This window comes from Nasonia vitripennis, chromosome 3, assembly GCF_009193385.2.
Source record: "Nasonia vitripennis strain AsymCx chromosome 3, Nvit_psr_1.1, whole genome shotgun sequence".
Taxonomy (NCBI): domain Eukaryota; kingdom Metazoa; phylum Arthropoda; class Insecta; order Hymenoptera; family Pteromalidae; genus Nasonia; species Nasonia vitripennis.
The window spans coordinates 17,513,365-17,530,282 of NC_045759.1; the positions used below are offsets into that span (position 1 = coordinate 17,513,365).

Consider the following 16,918-nt stretch of genomic DNA (forward strand, 5'->3'; position numbering starts at 1 on the left):
GTATGCGTTGGATGAAAGGCGCTTTTAATTCGTCCTCGGAAATACTTATACAATGCGCGTCGGTGGCTTTTGAAAATTCAAATTTACCTTTTAATTCCGCAACGGCGTATATTATTAGGTATAGCTTCGGGATCATATTAAAAATATAAGCTCCGCGGCCATGGCGGGAAATTCAAATATAATATCATCCCCCTTCAAGCCACATCCGGCCTCGTTAAAAAGCAATTGGTTCTGCATAATCAACTCGAACGATTAATCTCGTAATACCGCATTAGCTCTATCCATATAAAACCGTAAGGTCGAAATAATACATCAACTCGCGGCGAGCTTTCTATTTCCAAAGAGTCAAGTAGGTGCCGAGAGCTCGCGCGCGCGCGCGAAAAAAACAATCACTTTAACCAATCTCGCGCAGCTCCATATACTACAGCGCGCGGCGAACTTTAACGGCGCCTTAATTATTTCGGTAATGAACGGAAGAAAGTTTCTCCCGGCGCGTGCAAAAAGTGCATTAACGAAAAAGCTGCACCAGCTACTCTCACTTCTCTGTCTCCTGCGCTCGCGAGAACGGTAAGATCCTGTACACCCCGCAGGGGCCTCCCACACTCTCGCGCGGACGGAACAGCGCAAACTACTCCCCCGAACCGTAGTTATATGCACCTGTGCGCAGCGGCAGCAACGACGATGTTCGCCGCGCGTATTCGAAAGAAGAGAGAGAGAGAGAGAGAGAGAGAGAGAGAGAGAGAGAGAGAGAGAGAGAGAGAGAGTACGGCTTTTTTTCGTGCTCCGGAACAGCGAAAATAATGGCTCCCGGACGCGAGCAAGGAACCGTGCACCGAATTTCCGCCAGTGCGTGTGTATCGCGGATACACGCGTGTGCATGGATATGACGGGAGAGATAGCAGTGTCCCGCTTTTACTTTGACTCGACGAGGTTTTTTTCTTCTTTTGCTTTCTTTCGTATATAGAGGGTATTATACTATAGTTGTGACACTTGAATCGGGTGTATACTCTCTCGCGTCGCTCTGATGAGTGTATCACGGTGCGGTGCATTGGAAAATTGTTTCGATATACATATAGTTAGCTTACTTCTAAAAGTCGGCACACTCATCCCGTGTGTTATACATCTCGCATTCAGGCGCGAGCGCTTTTCTCCGTCTCTGCGCTTTTTTTTTACTTGACCTAGATTATGGCTTTTCAACTCGTTATCTCAGCTCCTTGGCTCTATTTAATTAATAATGCTGGCTTGTGTTTGGCGAAATTATATTTCATCGGTATTGATTTCAATTACGAGTAATATTCTCTGCATCTACATGTGTGCAGGAACGGGGTGTAGGGAGATATATATGAAATTCGTTTAATTAGATCGGCGTTACATTATCTGCCTTCCGCGATGAAAGCCTTCTTCGCGTAATTTTAATTAGGTATATTACGAAATGAAAGTCGGAATAAATTAGGACAGGTGCGTACAATGTGTAATACAATTATTCACCCGAAGTCCAGCGCCACCGCGATATCGATCGGAAATCGACTCGAGCATTCCAAACTCGATCGCATCTATAGGGCGAACTAGCCTCTCCGGTCAGCGCTTCTGCGAGGCTCAAGTACGCCTGACCGAGCAGCCAAGCGCTGAGCCATTGTAACATCATTTTCCGCGCAAGATTAATTGTCCCAAGCGGGAGGGAGGATCCAAGGGAATTTGCCGTCGTTGTCCCAAGTCCGATTGGATGTGCTGAGAGTACCGCGAATCGAGCCGATTCTATACCGCTCCGATAGTTTGAATTTCGGAGCAACTGGGCAGTCTCAAGCCTCCGATATTCTATACTTTGATTGTTATAGAGAGATTCGCGGACAAGGGCGAATACGATCTTGTAACATAATAAAATTGTAAGTAATTGAGAAACGCTATACGATTCGTAAGCTGCCCACGATTAAGTTTGAGCTCTCGTGAAACAGCAATTACATCGTCAAAAATACACACAAGCTCACAAAATACCCGACGGTCTCCTCAAGCTCAGACAGCACGACAGAGTATAATGAAATAAAAAAAATCTTAATAACATTCCGTGGGACAACGAGCGCCAGAGGATAAAAGAGGACCCGCGCAGCACTGGCGCAGTCCGTAGCTGCGGGCGATTTATCGCAAAATTCCACGGAGCGACTCTTAATTGCGCGCGCGCGCGCGCGCAGAGGGCTGCAGCGCGGCGCCTGGCCGCAGGCAACCAAACTTCCGCGATCGACTTAGCCGCACACAGGCTTCGAGGGGCCTATACACTGCCACACTCCCTGGTATATAGCTCGTGCCGTCGTATTACTGATTAACGGGCTAATTTCGTTCGCAAACTTTGCCCCGTCGAGGCTCTGTGCTTCCCTTTCTGGTGCGGCTGTACTCTTTTTCCATGCTCCGCTACGTCCTTTTATTTCGCCTCTTTTTGATTGCATCGCGGCTCGGCCCATTGTTTTCGCGAGACATTCCAGATTGAAATCAGTTCATTTTTTCAAACGGCCGATGACCTTCTTTTTAAATTTTCTCGAGTATATTCTCGTCGCGACATAAAAGCTCTGCAAAGTGCCGATAAGATTGGAGAAATATAGCTCGTTATCGTTTCGCCGCACATAGGATTGAATAGAAGTTACAGGAGATAAAGCGGCGTGCGCTCAATGCACTCGTTCATATTACGAGCAACGATGTTCCGAGAAATATTCCTAGTTTGAGCATAATTAAATCGATGTACGCAATGGAATTTTAAATTCTCCTCGGTTCGAAAATTTTGTTTGAGCGGTTTACTCGACCTTTTTATGGTTCCAACTCTTTTGTGGCTTTGCGAAGCTCACTTTACAGATTCGGGGCAAAGAGTCAGGGAAATTCAAAACTTTTTATCTTTTTTACTGAAACTCGATACGATCCTGAAATATCCCTCGATGAAAAAGGGAAAAACTCGCGGCACAAACGCTAAATTTATACGAAAATGTTTGGAACGATATCAAATTTTTTTGTTTGAAATTCAAAGGGCTGTAATTCGAGTGCTGAAATTTATTCAGAAATTTATACCCCTCGAAATTAAGCTGGCGATTCGAAAAGCGCACATCGCTATGTGTATGCTGGAAAATAAGTTATCTAAATTAGATCATACACATATATTTTATGATCTAAAGACATTAAAATAAGTAAGTCGTGAAAAAGCCCGTAAATTTCAAAGAAATCTTATAGATTGTGCTACAAAAAATGTCATTTGTCCATAATTACAAATCCAGTATATGCCAAGAAGCGCATTAAAGTTTTAAATGAAAAGAGCTTATGCTTTTACATATTCTACACACATTATAATAAACGTCATGTGTAAAGCATCACTTTTTTCGTATTTTTCGTGTATATATGTATAGGTGCACTTAAAAATCAAAAGTTATTTTATCAACTTTTGAATCTTTTATGCATACCATTATACGAAAGTAGACGAAGAAATTGAAAATTCCGCCCATTCTATTAAGATCTGGTTTTATATAAGTAGAGTACTACTAAATTTTCAAATCGAGGTGCACTTGCAAAAGAAAAGGGAAATCGCGGTAATAAGCTGCTTTTATGAAGCTAAAATGGTGCTAGAAACGCCGTAGTAGAACGAAAAAATTCTAATCTTCCATCACTGAGGGAATCTTTTTCAACTTTGAGTGATTACAAATAAACTATCGCAGTGAACTTTTTACATTGGCAGGCAGTTTTCACCACTCTTTTTGACTTGGTCAATAATACTTTTTAAACTTACTTCATTTTACTTCTTTAAACGTTAAAACTTGGCTTTTTCTTACAAAAAAACCCTTATAGTTCAAAGAACAGTAAAACTCTCGTAGACACGGAGCCAATACTACTTAAATACACTAACTTCCCCACACACAAAATACTCCCTCGCAGAAATCAATTCCGGGTATACCTATATACATTGAATAATAAAAAGAGCGGAAAGTAAAAAGTTACTTCTCTCCCGGGGCGCAGGGAGAGGACGGAGCTATCGGCGACTTACACAAGAAGGTTAATTAGCGACGCGGCTATTGGGCAAGCGACTCTTCCGAGGAACCAGCGCAGAGCCGCACACCGCACGCCCGACTGGCCCGAGTAACTACTTATGTTGCACAAAAACAAAACTCGAGTCATTACTTTTACGGCCGTTGCGCTCGATCGGCCAGACCCGCCGGCGACAGGAAGACGAACCCAAATCGAGTCATTGATCGCTGCAGCCGTGTATGTGCCGCGAGACGTTTTATTTTTACACGTGCCACTGAATAATTCCATTGATTCTGGCATTCGTTCGTGGGCGTACGAACGCTTTTGTCCGACTTGCTATTCTGAATGATTGGCGCGATTCTTTTTCAGGACTGCAGGAAGTAAATTCGTAGCTATAGCGGCTGTACTTTATCGCACGCGGTATAAAATTGAATAGTTTTATTCCAGACTAAAGTGTAAGGATACACGTCATATGCGCATATTTTTGTCTTCCGCAGAGTTCTTAATTGGAAAAAGAAGCATCTGCAAGTTTCTCGCTATACTCACATTCAAACGCGCGCCACGAAAGCTCTGCCGACGCGCGCAGGTCTCGCGCAAGCTTCTGCGAGTGCGTCGATCGATGCCGCGAGGCATGATGCATCAGCCTCACGGACACACGATCCAATGCACCTTTTGATGTGTCCGTGTACCGCGACTCCTCCCGCAGTCGACGCGATTCCTCGACCGGTTCTCTCTGGCTCTATATGTGTGCATTGAATGCGCGCTGTGCGCAAATTATACACGAGCGCGACGGTATTAGCATAATTGAGAGCTGCATCCGTCAACGCCGAAACGCTCGTCCCGGCTCCGCACAGTCACTTATGCGCATTGCTGTGTATTTCGTGCGAATAGAAGGCGCAACTCTCCGACTGTCTCGCTACGTATATATATGTATAGTTGCACAGGAACGTGGAACTAATTGGCAAATGCCAGAGAGAGAGAGAGAGAGAGAGAGAGAGAGAGAGAGAGAGAGAGAGAGAGAGAGAGAGAGAGAGAGAGAGAGAGAGAGAGAGAGATTGCGCCTCGCGTTCAAATGCTAAATATCGTTCCTTTGGAGATGTTTTAATTGAGGCATTTATAATTGCAGTGTAAAATGGAGTTCGCGGCTTTAATAGTTTTACGTGCGCTCGGGGACTAATTAGACCAAGTTGCGTCAAAGATCTTAATGTAGCTATATGTATAGGTCTTGGTCTCCCAACTGCGATATTTTATTGTAACGCTATATGGGAAGGAAAAAAAGTTCGTTACTTCGTCAAGAATTTATTATTTGCCGGGTTGAAGCTGAAAATTATAAAATATTGATACAAAAATTTCAAATTGCGATCATCATCGCAAGTACCGAACCATCCTTAATTTTTTAATCGAAACCCGATCACTTATATCGCCTAAATTGCTCGCCAGAGCCGCATTGGCTGTGCGAGTTTTAAGTTCCAAGCGCTGCAGTCAGTGCGACGACTCATACCTCCACAAGCTGTGCCTCGTCGCCGAGTAGTGCAAGCTCTCGTCCCCTCTGCACCGGCAAATGAGCGACGCCAGACGAGCCAAGGCGGATCGACGTCGCACTGGCGCCGAGTCTCGTATTATGCCGCAGCAGCAAGTGAGTGCTGAAAAGCCATTTTCCTCTCCTATATATATATATATATATAACAGCGCGTATTTCACGCATCTCTTCGCTCTACATACCTACACGACGTAGGAAAATCGAAACAAAGCACAGCGCGACGCGATTTCGTATACCTATATTCACCTGTATACGTGTGCGTGTATGTGGCGGTGGCCTTGACGCAAGCGCACAGCAGCGAGCTAATGGAACGCGACGAACAAAGCTTTTGCCGCGCGCAAAGTGCTCTCTCGGTCTTTCTCACTGTACCGGTCATAGGTGATCGGCGAACTTGATTAAAACTTCGTTTTCTCGCGCTAACGGCCCTGCAAATCAAACCGCGTCGCTCTCGTCGCTGCGGCGTTTTGCGTACGTACGTAGTTTAGTTATGCGTATAAACGAGGTGTATGTGTGTACAGGTTATACTCGCGGCACTCGCGCGTTTAAGAGCTTTTTCCGAGAGCGGCCCGCGTTTCATTTCCATTTTATAATTAGATCCGAGGACTGCGAGTTAGCCGAGATAGAAGGAGGGAAAGAGAGGGGGCAGGCGTTTCATGAGCGACTGGCGGTACAGTGACATTGTCTGTAACAATGCTCTGTTGACGTTGTTACAGGCGATTGGTTTTGTCACTTTTTTTGTGTAGGTATAGATGGAAATAGAAAGTATGCAATATTTTTTTTCCGCGCAATTACAGTAGAGGATGTTGCATGCATTCTTCGAAAAACGTATAGTAGCATACTTACTATTGCGATGAGAATATATTAATAAAAATTAATTATTCGAAATCCAGTTATTAGAAAATTACAGTTAGTAAATAAATTAAAGTTCAAGAGAATTAAACTTTTATTCAACTACAATCCCATACAAACTGATTTACAAACCAACGCTTATTGAAACACTAATAACAAAGTTTCGTAAGTTTCACATAATATTCTGCTGACGATAACTAAATTTAAAAATTTCTGCTCATTATATTCGCTGTTTATAATTTTAGTAGACGGTCTGTGCACTCTATCGTTATCGCAACTTTGTTAATTAATGTAGCAATTGGCATTCCATTATAGAGTCCAGCTTTGATAACGATTTCTCACTAGTCACTATAAACATAAAAAATTTAAATAACACTCAAATCGCTGAGTAAACACCTTGCACAAACATGTGCATGTTGTTTATTATATTCTACGGATAGACACTAAGATCATCATCAAGCGATTGTTGAAAAACTTGTTTTAATTTGAATCTTTACACGCACTCGCCACGCACGCACAAACATTGATTTAACAATTATGATTTTTTTGCATTTCTAATGTCAAATATTACCATACGTATTTGCATACAAGTTCTACTTCCTCATGGGTAAACCTTTTTAGTAATAGAACGTGTGCAATAAAGGTGTTTTACTTTTGTTACTTTAGAATCGTCGTATTTTGATCTTTGAATAACATCTTGATTATAAGTTGCAGTTGTAAAGAATGTTCTATCCTCGAAATACGTGAGCATAACGGTGTACTATAATTTCTCCTAGCAGAAGAAATATTGACAAAATGTATCCAATTCCAAGTTTGATTAATATTGATAATATAGTCTCGTCGTGTCGATTTCTTCCCATGCTAGATAAGGATTTTGTCATGGATTCATCTGATGTTTTCATCAATTCTGTTCTATACCACTGTTCAATCAATCCACCTTCATCTAAATTCTGCACCATCTTTTGAAATGCCTTATCATACACTGCTAGTGGACTCATATAAATCATCAACCATTGCATTAGTACATAATCTTTCAAAATGAAAATATTTGGCTCCCCGTGTATACGCGTGGAAAACCGAACTCCATTTTTTGCAGTCGACAACGACATAATACAGCTTACATTTTTTCGATGTTTTAGCACAAGCTCATTAACGCATTCGTAGTTCTTCGTAAAGGACGAAGATTTCGCATTTTCAGCTAATCTCTTTACCAATGGATCCTCCGATAATCTCAAAAGTTGTGCATAGTGTTTGTTTATCATAAGAGTAATACCAGCTTCGTCAAGCTGCTCCAAATTGTTTACGCTTTTACGATTAGAATTGATTTCTATCGCATCAAAGATTGCATCAATTATATCAGCCGAATAAAAAAACGAAATTATGAATAGACAACCGAGCAAAATACGTTCGGAAATTTTAATTGTATTATCCGTCACATCTATGCCAAAAATTGCACGGAAAATGTTCTCTGTAGTCCAGAATTTATTATTTAATTTTATGACTCTTACCGTAATCCTTAAAATAACGATGATAACGATGGCAAAGCCCAGGAGTACCAGAAAATCCTCTGATATATTCATCGGATTCCCGGGAATAATTGGTACCACAACGACAAGTGGATCAATAAGACGTGTATGAGCAACTTTTAATAATTTTAGAATAGAATCTTGAGCTCCGCCGCTCAAATAGGGCATGTGACCAAAATTACCGATGATATCTGCTATGGCTAATTTAAGCGTCATAAAGTTACTGAACACTTTGCAGTTTCTATTGACTACCAAGGCGCGAGCGAGATTATCAGACGGATTCACAGAAACGTATTCAGATGCCAGTATCCGCCATGTAAACTTGTATGACTTGGCGATGGCTCTGAGAATAAGACCTTGAGGACCAATTAGCGTTTTGGGATCGTAGCAACCGCTTACTTCAAAATCAGCATCCACACTTGGTGGATTCGGGTGTAAAGTCATCGTCAACACTCTTCCATTTAAATTTGCAAAAGCTAAGTTTTTCGACTGTATGACTTGGTGAAGAAGTTATAGCTGTGTACAAAAATACCTGACGGTTTCTGCTCTTCATAAAATACACTACTGGATTTTCTCGGATACTCGACTATTTCCAAAACTTTTAAATCGAGGTCTTTCAGAATCGTGAATTTTTGGAAGTACAAATTTAGCAGATCGATTTCTATTTTAGCACTACTTATGTCGGATGAATGATGTATAAAAATCAAATATTTTTTCTCGAGGCCTATAGCTCTGATTGTCTTGAAAATGCTTATTTGTAAGCGTTTTGAATTCGTGTTACTTTTCAATTCGATAAAAGCAATGGTTAAAACAGATAAATCCGTGGAATATACAACGTCGAGGCTTGGATATGTTTTTGCTGGTGATACAGCAAGGATTTTAGAATTAGTTGATTAAGATAGCCAGTATATTTGGGCGACTTGCGGACATTCATAACTACTAGCTTAAAGCTGCAGCAGTTGAATACACGCTCTTTTAAATGTCTCAACCAATTTAAATCGCTCCGAGCAGCAGCAGCGCTCGATTTAAAAATAAGAAACAAAAGAATCACAAATGAGCTGATATTCATGGTGACTGAATAAAATTTCAACTAATAACGTGGATATTCTTTGAAAGTACAAAAGTTAATAATAATATGCTCTGGTTTAAAAACGTAAATGTCGAGCTCAACGGCAATAATCGATCGGATGTATTATTTAAATCACAGTCGAACATGTTCGTCCAGGAAAAAAGGAAAAAACCCGCAGACCAGGACACGACATAAACTATTTACTGGCTCAATTATAAAAAACAAGCAAGATGTAACCGTTCGATCGCTTAGGTTTTTAAAATACGCATTTGACTATGACGATGGAAACATTTTTTACGCAAAGATTTTAATCTCACATTTACGTTTTATTCAATCTTGAGTCGAGTGAATCATCTATGTTTACGTATGACCATTTATCCAAAACACAAACAACCGGAGGTGCATAAAAACACCAAAAAGTCACAGGTTCGAGCGTAAATCGTATCGATTAAAAAAAAGGAACGAATCCCGTTTATCGACATCAGAAGTTATACGATCTCTGAAGGTGAAGGTTAAGGCTGACGCACAGTCTGTGAAGATGCGGGGCAGACAAAAAGAGTCGTTTGAGTATAGTCACTCACCGCTGGCTAACCAGTTTTCGGGCTATTCACTCACACGCGAGTATAGCGGAGGGAAATCTACCGGCGATGATCTAATATCTATTTGATGACGTTGTTGGGCCTGTAATTTCGCCTGGGAAAGACCTGATGTAGACTCTGCCTTATCTTCAGTATAGACGCATAAAAACAAACCGGCTACCTTTTCTCACTTCAGTCTCATTTTAACTTCAGAGATGACTGTTTCAATACCGTGGTATAAGATCGCACTATTATAACAACTTATAATAGTGCGATTCTAATCCGTGACAAGCGACGTGATTGCCATGCGAACTGCGAAGGCGCATAAGTGAAGATCTGCATAAATCGAGTAGAATCCAACGAAAGGCACAGTACGGTATAACTCCTAAATAAATATCAAGGCATTCGAATGCGCGCCACGCATCTCTCCTCTCGGCTTGAAACTCATCCAAATTCGCAACGTTACACGACTTCGAGCAACATCCAAAACGCGTTCCAAACTACACTCCGCGTGGCGAGTCGTTTTTCAGCATCGTCAATCTTCGAAGCATAAAAGCAGCAAAAATTCCCCCTCTCGACTAGTCAGCCGTTCGTTAACCTCCGACTCCCCATAGTTCTCCGCGGCAACCATCACCCCTTTTTTCGCCTACTCTTGCTTTTTTCTTCCTCCACTACAGCGAGAGAGGCTCGACGTACGCCCACTTTACAGCAGCCGCGGCTACGTTTCTCCTTCTCCTGCTGTTCCTCGGCGGATGATTACAGAGTGAACGCGTCTCGATCTGACAGAAACGCAGTGGCTATACGACGCGCGAGTGAGACACAAAGTCCGAGAGAAGACTTCCGCGTGCGATATTGCGTTATTATGCAAGCGCTAGTGCATTGCGGCTCGGCGTTATAAAAACGGATTGATTGCAGTCGCCGCGCGGATGCTGCAGTTGTGCCGTTGTTGCTGCGGCGGGAATAATATTTCCTTGTACGTCTGGAGAATGTATATAGCTGATGCGGCTGTTATCGCTCGCCGTTCAATCAGGAATTCATTCGAGGTAGATCTTTTCCGCTACTTTTTGTAGACGAGAGCGATATGCGCGCTGCAAGCGGCTTACGCATGAGAGCTGGGCATTGTTGTGTTTGCGCTGGTGGCAGGAGATAAATAGAAGAGTTATTAATAGTCGTTATGCAATTTTTACGGACGATGCGTGCCGGAGAGCAAACATGTTAGCGAGCTATCGAGTTTATTACTTTTTTGTCTTTCGCTAAAAACGTGGTTTCAGGTTGAGCAAATTTAAAATTTAAATAACTGGAATCGCACATGGCTCGATTTCGAAAAGCAATATCAGATCGCGTTCTCTGTTTACAATCGAGTATAATTCGATTCGCTGTTTACGTTGTAAGCATCGGGAGTCAGGTGTAGCGTGATTTTTTTTTTGTATTTCACTCCAAAAAATATAAAAAGTTTTATCGTAAATTGCCTTCTTCATTATCGCAATCAAACGAGCGTCGATCCATCACCAAGAGCCACAGCTCTCGCTGAGTGTCGCATTATGACTGATATAACACGCAGTCATGTAACCCGTCTCGCTATACATCTCGCCTTTGTTCCGCGAAAACAACGTGAAAAGATAATAGAATGAAAGCAACGCAGCGAATTGAGTTATACTGCAACAGCAGCGCAGAAGAGAGTCCGGGCTGTTGCACTCTTCTGCGTTGAATCATTCACGCGCAACGTGTTTCCTTCCTCCTGAAAAACACAGAGTTCGCAGGGCGAAGCTTCGGTCCCGATAAATTTTTCAAAATCGACGCACACTGCACGTCTCACTCCTCCGGGCTTCTCTACCCACCCATCAACCATTCACGAGCCACGAGATCTCTCGGATTTTCCGATACGTTGCACGATTGAATTTTTCCCTCCGATCCACAGGCACGTGCACCGGGAACACTTATATATAGTATACGATCTCAAGGTAAACCGATGACAAGATCCGCTGCATCTCGTAGAGATTCGAACGATAATCGACGTATTGTAGCGAGGCTTTGCGAAAATATACGCTGGAGGACTTTTCTTCGTGTCTCGCTCGTCGCGGCGCATTTAGGACTGTAGCTATGCGCTGCACTTTATCCTACTCCGTATTGTACGTGCTTCATCGGGGATTCCGCTCGCGTGACTTTTTCAAACAATCTATGAAATGTATAACAGCCGCACGTGTGTCGAGAAATTGCAGTAGGACAGGTGCGCTGGAAACTGCGAGTTTTGTCATTGCGAGGGAGTATGGTATTATATTGTGTGTAATACTTACGGCGGTAAAGTGTGACGCAAGACGTATCCGAGATGTTTTCCCCCGCGACCGCAGAAGGTCGTGAGTCTAAGGATGAAAGTATTTTGCGTATTTGTTTTGCGAAAAAAGAGATATCTCGGTCGCCGCGTGTTGCTGGTCTGTGTAGAGGAGACAAAAGCGTCGATGTAACATTGAGCGCGCTGGATCTGTAGAGAAATATATCTTCGTGTGTTAGGCCGCGTGACTCAAAGCTACGCGTGTATAAGCGAGTTAAAGGCCGTAATGTGAGTAATGATGTGTAAAAATGTTCTAATCAAGCTGAAGCGGAAAATTGCGTCGAGTTAATATATGCGTTAATTGGATGAGCTTCGAGTGGTCATATCTTGAGTTTTTATATTTGTTTGAGACATGAATTGTGCATTAGAGGAGATTGTTATTTGAAATGTTAGATATACTGAAGAGCGACACAGATACTACAAGTTTTTCCTTTGCTTCGTATATTCACGTAATATTTGAAAATAAGGTCAGAATAAGGTAGCTTATACTATAAGTTTCTCGACAGCATAACATATTCCGCGACGAATTTAAATACCTTCTACAAGATGATTCCATGAACAATATACACACAAAAGATATAAAGTTAATTCCAACTGTCTGCGAGATGACACGTCCTTCTATATACTCAGATTCAAAGTTTCCCTACCGCTGCAGCGCATATAGTTACAACTTTCTGACGCTTTCTTAATTAGACTAAAATCGCTAACTTCGCACACGGGAGCTTACCGTACGAATTTCCACTTTTTCCGCTCTGAAATACAAACAACAATAGTAAACACAATTAGCAACATTCTACGACTTCGTCGCTGAAAAGTTCGCTCTCGCTCATGTACAGCGAAAGACAAACAAAAGCTCGATTTATACGCGTGCGCGCGTTTCTTTCGCTCGCGTTTCACCTAAGCGATATTGTTTACGCGCGTGCGTATATACTTTTCCAACCTTCGCCTGCGCACACGCGCGCAAGTTCGAAGCGGGACGTAAAAAAAGTTAATTTCACGCAAATATACTCGTGCATAAACAAACGCGCGACTCATTTGATATTCCGCAGCGTGTAAGTTATATCGATCAACCAAACCACTTCTTCTTCTCTTTTTTTTCTTCAGACGGCCGACACAAGCCGCATCTAACAATTTTCTATGTTACAAGCAGAAATCCATGTCTTTTCCGCGTTGCCCGCGTTGCGCAATTGCTGGCGGGGAGCATGAGAAAAAGCGAATTCGCGAGTCGTCTAATTTTCGACACGATCATCGCGTGCGGCTCCCGCCGTTATATAGCACATATATACACACACTTCTCTTCTGGTTATCGCGCTGTTGTATATATACGTATAGATCCGCACTTGTATGCAGTATATACGTACAGCGTAGAGTGCAAGCGGGCTATAGGTTCGCGAGGCGGTCACGTGGTGCGCGCGAGTTGCTCGCGGAGTAGGGACTATATACACTGAAATCAAAGGTGCTTTGTCGGTACTCCGGTTCGTCTAGTCTCGGTGTCCAGAGGCCAACGGAGTCGAGTCGCTTTTCTCCAGCGACTTGCCGAACGACCGGCCCAAGTTCGTGGTGATTGTCGTCTCATCTGCAAAGCTCTCTCGGTGCGTTAATGGATTTTCGTGTGTAAAGTTCGATTAGACTTGAACCGGTAGTTCTGTGTGTCTATAGAGCCTTCATTCCGCATCTTCGAGTAACGGTACAGCGTGTTTGCACGTATATTTTAGCTTAAAGTTGATCGAATGAATTTTAAGCTCTGCAGTTTTGAGATAAGCGCGGAGACATTATTCTTATTTCGGAAAATATGTTTATCGCGCTTTATCATTGATTATATTACGTATTCAACGTTCGTATCGATTCGTGCATTTATTAATTTTTTAGTTTTCATTACTGCGGCGCGTTATTATTATTATTTGTTTTTCATTCGTGTTTGTTGGCGTTTGATGAGCCACAGTGATTAAAATTCGCCTTTTTCTTTTTTCGCAAACGCAGGTTTCCCCGACCGTATAATCAGTACCCAGTCCGTACGCGCACTAATTGAAGCTCAGCGCCATGAAGGACCAAGCGGTTCCGACGTCCGTGTCGGTCATCAGCGAGTCGGTGGAGCAGATCGAGCAGAATCTGCCGAAAAAGCCAATAACAGACTCCGCCGAGGTGATCGCCAACGTCGAGAGCGACGACGACAGCGGCTTCCTCAACGCATCCAACGGTTCTCTGAACGCATGCGAAGCCGAGGAGGAGGATATCCCCTCGTGGCGTTTGAAAATCCCGGCGAAACGCGAAGCTATGACCGACGAAGAGGTGGCCACTACCCTGAAGACCATGTGGTCCGAGGCGGACAGCATCGAGCCTCTGGAGAAGCGGAAAAAGTGGGTGATGGAACGTCTGACCGAAGCTTTCGGAAACGTACTTCCGGAGCCACTGCTCGAGATCTCGGCGGCTTTCGTTTTCGAGGGTGACACCGGCATCAGCATGGACATCAGGCCCGAGTGGCTCGACATGGACAAGTTCCGCAGGGGTCAGAAGTTCGCGGTTGACAATATCTTCGGGCTGTTCTACTCGGAGCTGTTGTCGCTCTTCATGGTCTACTCTTTCGAAGACGGCTTCAAGTCCATCCTCGTCACCGGCAACTCCAGCACGCCTTACGCCTGCTTCAAGAGGTATATAGCTATATAATCCTTATACTCGGTTCATTTTCATTACACGCCACATTACGCGCTAGATGAGCTAACGACCAGTTTTCCTTGCTTCATAAATGCGCGCGTGCCTATGCAGTATAATGTCCGAGCAACAAACGAGTCATTCCCGTTTTTCACAGATACCTGTCCACCGCCTCGAGGTTCTACAACTGGTACTCGCACGACGTGTGGACACCGGGCAATCCGGGCTACGACGACATGCGGGCCGTGCGCAGGATCCACTCGCTGATGCGAAAAAAGCTCGAGGCCATGCCGAACGAGGAGCTCGAGAGCAAGATCAAGATCGAGAACCCCTGGTGCCCGGCCCTCGACATAGCGCGTCGGGACTTTCAGTCCACCTGTCCGGCTCCGGCTCCCAACCAGTGTCCCTACACGATCCTCAGCAAGTACCCCAATATCAGACACAAGGCTCTGAACCAGGGCGAGATGGCGGCCACGCAGTTCGCCTTCATAGCTCTGACCGTCCTCAGTCCCAAGACCTTCGGTCTGCATGACGCGACCGACGAGGATCTCGAGGCTTACTGTCACCTCTGGCGCGGATTGGGATACCTTCTGGGAGTGGACGACGAGTGAGACGATTTCTTTATTTACACCTGCACTGTAAACTCTCGTGTTATACGCTACCTTCACTGACGACGACGCTTATGCCTGTAATAAAGCTTCAACTTCTGCCGGGGCACTTTGGAGGACGTGAAAGCTCGCTCGAGGGACTTCATCGAGTTCTGGGTGAAGCCGAATTTCAGGGACATCCAGCCGGAGTGGGAGCACGTGATGAGGTGCATGATCGAGGGCATACAGTACTACTTTCCCGGCTCGACCTACGAGACCTGCCTCTGCGACCTGGCCGATGTGCTGAACCTGCACATACCCAGGTTCTACAGCGCGCTGTCCTACGCTTCTTGGATCAGGCACGGATTCATCAGGTATAAACGAATTACTCATTCGATTGCAGGTTTTAATTTAAGAAAACTCGGCTTAACTGTACCATTTTCCTGCTCAGGTTCTTCTTCGACCACGGCAGCAAGTGTGCCCCACTCCGAGGATACCTGAACAGCCAGTTGGTACAGTCGATGGAAAGAGCGAGACAGTACGACGAGAAGAAGCTCAGCGAATTGCAAGAGAAGTCGGCAAAAACTTTAAAAACCGTCGCCGCGGAGAAGGAGAAGTGCTCGGCGTCGATGAGGGAATGCTTGGAGTAATTAAAAAATTATTTCTCCGAGCGCATTGTTACACATAGAATTGGCTGTGATAGTATTAACCCATTTACGAGATATACTACTATATTATACTCTGTTTCTGCAATAACCAATGCGCGGGGCCTCTTTTTTTTTGTTTGTTTTTGAGCAATATATATATATATATATATATATATATACACACATATATTATACGAGTGCGCTGAATAGCATTGTGTACGCGTAAACACTCTGTGAAACTGGAGTAATAGATCGGGAATTACGCAAGTTTCTTACCTTTGTACATAGGTGTCTTGTGTAGGCCAGAGGATATCGATATAATAGGCAATAAAATAAGCGAACAACAACAGGTGCAGGTTGCTTTTTTTCTATCAGACGTGAGAAAGTGGGTGACACACAGTGCGCAATAAGCCGCGAGTACAACGTAATAAGCCAAGCGAGCAATGCTCATTTTTATCAGTCGAAAATAACACCGGGGCGCGTGCAATAATAAACAGATTGCAAAATTTTGCTTTACGAGAGCGTCAATTGCATTATTGGGAGTCTCACGATCTAGGTATATATAGATGCTGTGTCGAAAGAAATAATTGAACGGAGTTTTAAGACTAGCTCGGAGATGATTGAAATTTTTTGATATAGTACTTTTTTGATACTTGTGTAGATGGTTATAGTGGAAAATGATCTAACGTTACACTATTCTTAATGTATTGTTTTGAATTTTGCATGACCTATGTTAGTCAATATGCACGTTGGTGCAATATTTGGGTTTCATGACACCATAATAATTTTTTTAGATGAACAGGGTACCTACTATATTATAATTGCCATGGCGATTTCAGCAATTGAAGTATTACGATAGAATGTCGATATTTACAGAATACCTAAGTTTGTCAATATCTGCACAAGAATAAAAACATTCACACGGCGATGTCAATGTGTGCATTTTACTTTGCGATTCTTGTGATTCGAATAAAGATGTTATTTTATTTGGATTTTGTGTTATAAGACAATCTTTTACAACATTCAAAACTCACACGTCACTGCTTTTTGCTTCGTTTTGATATCGTGTATAAAAAGTGGTAGATATGCATTAATCCTTGAATAAATGATGGCCATAGCCTAAAGAGCTAGAGATCTTTCAAATTTGACAG

The 16,918-nt window shown here is 43.2% G+C and overlaps 2 protein-coding genes across 9 annotated transcripts; one reads left to right on the plus strand and one right to left on the minus strand.

Annotated features, from left to right (window-relative positions):
• Positions 1-5,276: 5,276 nt before the first annotated feature.
• Positions 5,277-9,863, minus strand: LOC116416938. Of its 3 annotated transcripts, none has more exons than XM_032598174.1 (2): positions 5,780-9,863; positions 5,277-5,636 (listed from the first exon to the last, which is right to left on the minus strand). In XM_032598174.1, the coding sequence occupies exon 1, from the start codon at positions 8,350-8,352 to the stop codon at positions 7,111-7,113; it is 1,242 nt and encodes a 413-aa protein (XP_032454065.1). In that variant the 5' UTR covers positions 8,353-9,863; the 3' UTR covers positions 5,277-5,636; positions 5,780-7,110. The 3 variants fall into 3 exon arrangements, with proteins under 3 accessions (XP_032454065.1, XP_032454063.1, XP_032454064.1); XM_032598172.1 differs by having other exon boundaries at positions 5,716-9,863; XM_032598173.1 differs by having other exon boundaries at positions 5,277-5,657; positions 5,716-9,863.
• LOC100678450 lies at positions 5,398-16,910 on the plus strand. 6 transcript variants are annotated; one of them, XM_008218373.4, is made up of 5 exons: positions 5,398-5,629; positions 13,865-14,532; positions 14,691-15,140; positions 15,231-15,494; positions 15,572-16,910. In XM_008218373.4, the coding sequence occupies exons 2-5, from the start codon at positions 13,925-13,927 to the stop codon at positions 15,768-15,770; spliced, it is 1,521 nt and encodes a 506-aa protein (XP_008216595.1). In that variant the 5' UTR covers positions 5,398-5,629; positions 13,865-13,924; the 3' UTR covers positions 15,771-16,910. The 6 variants fall into 6 exon arrangements, with proteins under 6 accessions (XP_008216595.1, XP_032454060.1, XP_032454061.1 ...); XM_032598169.1 differs by lacking the exon at positions 5,398-5,629 and adding an exon at positions 9,750-9,931 and having other exon boundaries at positions 15,572-16,759; XM_032598170.1 differs by lacking the exon at positions 5,398-5,629 and adding an exon at positions 9,750-9,926 and having other exon boundaries at positions 15,572-16,759.
• Positions 16,911-16,918: the final 8 nt, after the last annotated feature.

Excerpts from the sequence above, each read along its gene's own strand:
- LOC116416938 (XM_032598174.1), bottom strand. The coding sequence starts at position 8,352 with ATGACTTTACACCCGAATCCACCAAGTGTGGATGCTGATTTTGAAGTA.
- LOC100678450 (XM_008218373.4), top strand. The coding sequence starts at position 13,925 with ATGAAGGACCAAGCGGTTCCGACGTCCGTGTCGGTCATCAGCGAGTCG. Across the intron at positions 15,141-15,230 it reads CTTCTGGGAGTGGACGACGA|CTTCAACTTCTGCCGGGGCA; the intron begins GTGAGACGATTT and ends CCTGTAATAAAG. Across the intron at positions 15,495-15,571 it reads ATCAGGCACGGATTCATCAG|GTTCTTCTTCGACCACGGCA; the intron begins GTATAAACGAAT and ends TTTCCTGCTCAG.